Genomic DNA, 1,673 nt, shown 5'->3' with positions numbered 1-1,673 from the left:
GCCTGAAGCTGATGTTGTATAATATTGTATGTCAACTATAAGTGAATATATATATAGTCATGGGACATGGAGTATAGTGTGGGAGTGGAGTCTATGATATTGGGGGGGAAGTGTGGCGGCGGATTGGGGGAGGGGGGTTGTCACCTCAAGGGGTAAAAAATATAACTATTGCACTGTGTTGTACAGCTGAAACTAATTCTAAAAAATGTGTGTTTCACAATAAAAAATAATAATTAAAAAAAAAAGTCATGTGAATGTCAAGGTCATGCTGGGTGACATCAGATCACAGAGGGCAGGGGCTCACCTGAACATGGCAATGAGCAGATTGACCAGCACAATGTTGGCAACCAGCAGAAAGATGACAAGGAGGAGCACCACCAGCCAGTTGGCATAACGTGAGACGCAGGAGCCCGCCTGGAGCCCTGATGGGCGCGCCCAGAAGCCCAGCTCCGATGAACAGTTGACATGCTCCATGAGGGCCACTGTGAAGGGAGACACTCAGAAATGGGGCCAGAAAGACATAGACCCAGAGGGACATGCGGGAGCAGAGACCCAAAGAAAGGGAGGCAGAATCCCAGAAAGTGAGGGGGACAGAGACCCCAAGAGACACAGGCAAGGTCAGAGGCCTAGAGACAGGGGACAGAGATACAGAGAAAGAAGAGGACAGAGTCCCATAGGGATGAAAGAGTGGGGGGCCTGCTCAGAGACCCAGAGAGACAGAGACTTGAGGAGAAGGGTATAGAGATCCAGAGATGGGGGACAGAGAGGAGGGACTCAGAGGGAGGGTGTTAGGCCCTCACCCCTCCTTACCGTCCATGTCCTCCTGAGGGATCTGCCCAAAGATCTGCAGGTAGGGCCGGTAGAAGACGCGGCGCAGGATTTTCGGGAGGTCCTGATCCTGGGGCCTAAGGAGCCCCTCCGTCGCCACCCCGTAGGCAACCAGCCACACGCCGAGGAAGAAGAGGAAGAAGAATACGTCCTTCATCTGCCGGACAGGAAGATGAGACCAAACCTGGCCCAGCCTTTCCCAGGTCTGACCCTGCCCCTTCCTCCAAAGCCCCACCTCCTTTCTTGACGGACCACCTGCGAGTCCTCCACGCCTCCCTGACCCCGCCCATTTCCTCCTCTGGTCCCATCCACTCCTGCCTCAGCCCCCTCACCATCTTGTTCACGATGACTATCTTGGGCCCCAGCTGTTTGTTGACCGTGAAGATGTGCAGCAGGCGCAGCGTGAAGACCATGAAGTCGAGGCAGAGGACAGTGCGGCCTAGTTCATATAGACCCGGGGTCAGCCTGGGGTGTGAGGAAACGTGACAGGGGTCACTCAAGGGTCACAGGGTGCAAAGGAAAACCCACATCTTCCCAACACCAGGCTTCAGATGAGGATGTGGCCTCCCCAGGGCCAGAACCTGGACCCTCCAATTCGCCCGAGGTGTACTCAGATTTCATAGTGCCAACTGGGCCCTGCAGGGCGCTGGTACCCATTAAATAATGGTTGTATGAACAATGGTCTTAGCAAAAGGTAGGGAGGTCCCTGTAACAATCATGTTGGAAAAACTGCTGGAATATTTGTCCAACCTATAAAAGGCAAAATATAGAGAGCTCTAGCAAACCAGTAATTAGAAGACAAATGACCTAACTGTAAAGAGGATAAAGGGGGTCAGCCGAGTGGC

At 53.0% G+C, this 1,673-nt stretch overlaps 1 protein-coding gene across 5 annotated transcripts in view; it reads right to left on the bottom strand.

Moving 5' to 3' along the window:
* Positions 1 to 1,673, bottom strand: part of TRPM4 (transient receptor potential cation channel subfamily M member 4) — a 39,325-nt gene that overhangs the window by 9,359 nt on the left and 28,293 nt on the right. For 4 of the 5 annotated variants that reach the window (XM_019658354.1, XM_019658353.1, XM_019658352.1 and 1 more), the window contains 3 exons: positions 1,161 to 1,293; positions 811 to 985; positions 305 to 482 (listed from right to left, as the gene is read on the bottom strand). The exons of the other annotated variant lie outside the window; for it this stretch is intronic. In XM_019658354.1, coding sequence (XP_019513899.1) covers positions 305 to 482; positions 811 to 985; positions 1,161 to 1,293 — 486 coding nt within the window. The remainder of the gene's footprint in view (positions 1 to 304; positions 483 to 810; positions 986 to 1,160; positions 1,294 to 1,673) is intronic. 5 annotated transcript variants of the gene reach the window in all.

Source organism: Hipposideros armiger, unplaced genomic scaffold (assembly GCF_001890085.2).
Source record: "Hipposideros armiger isolate ML-2016 unplaced genomic scaffold, ASM189008v1 scaffold_283, whole genome shotgun sequence".
NCBI classification, from domain to species: domain Eukaryota; kingdom Metazoa; phylum Chordata; class Mammalia; order Chiroptera; family Hipposideridae; genus Hipposideros; species Hipposideros armiger.
The sequence above is the reverse complement of the archived record's forward strand: the minus strand, read 5'-3'. Positions and strand labels throughout refer to the sequence as shown.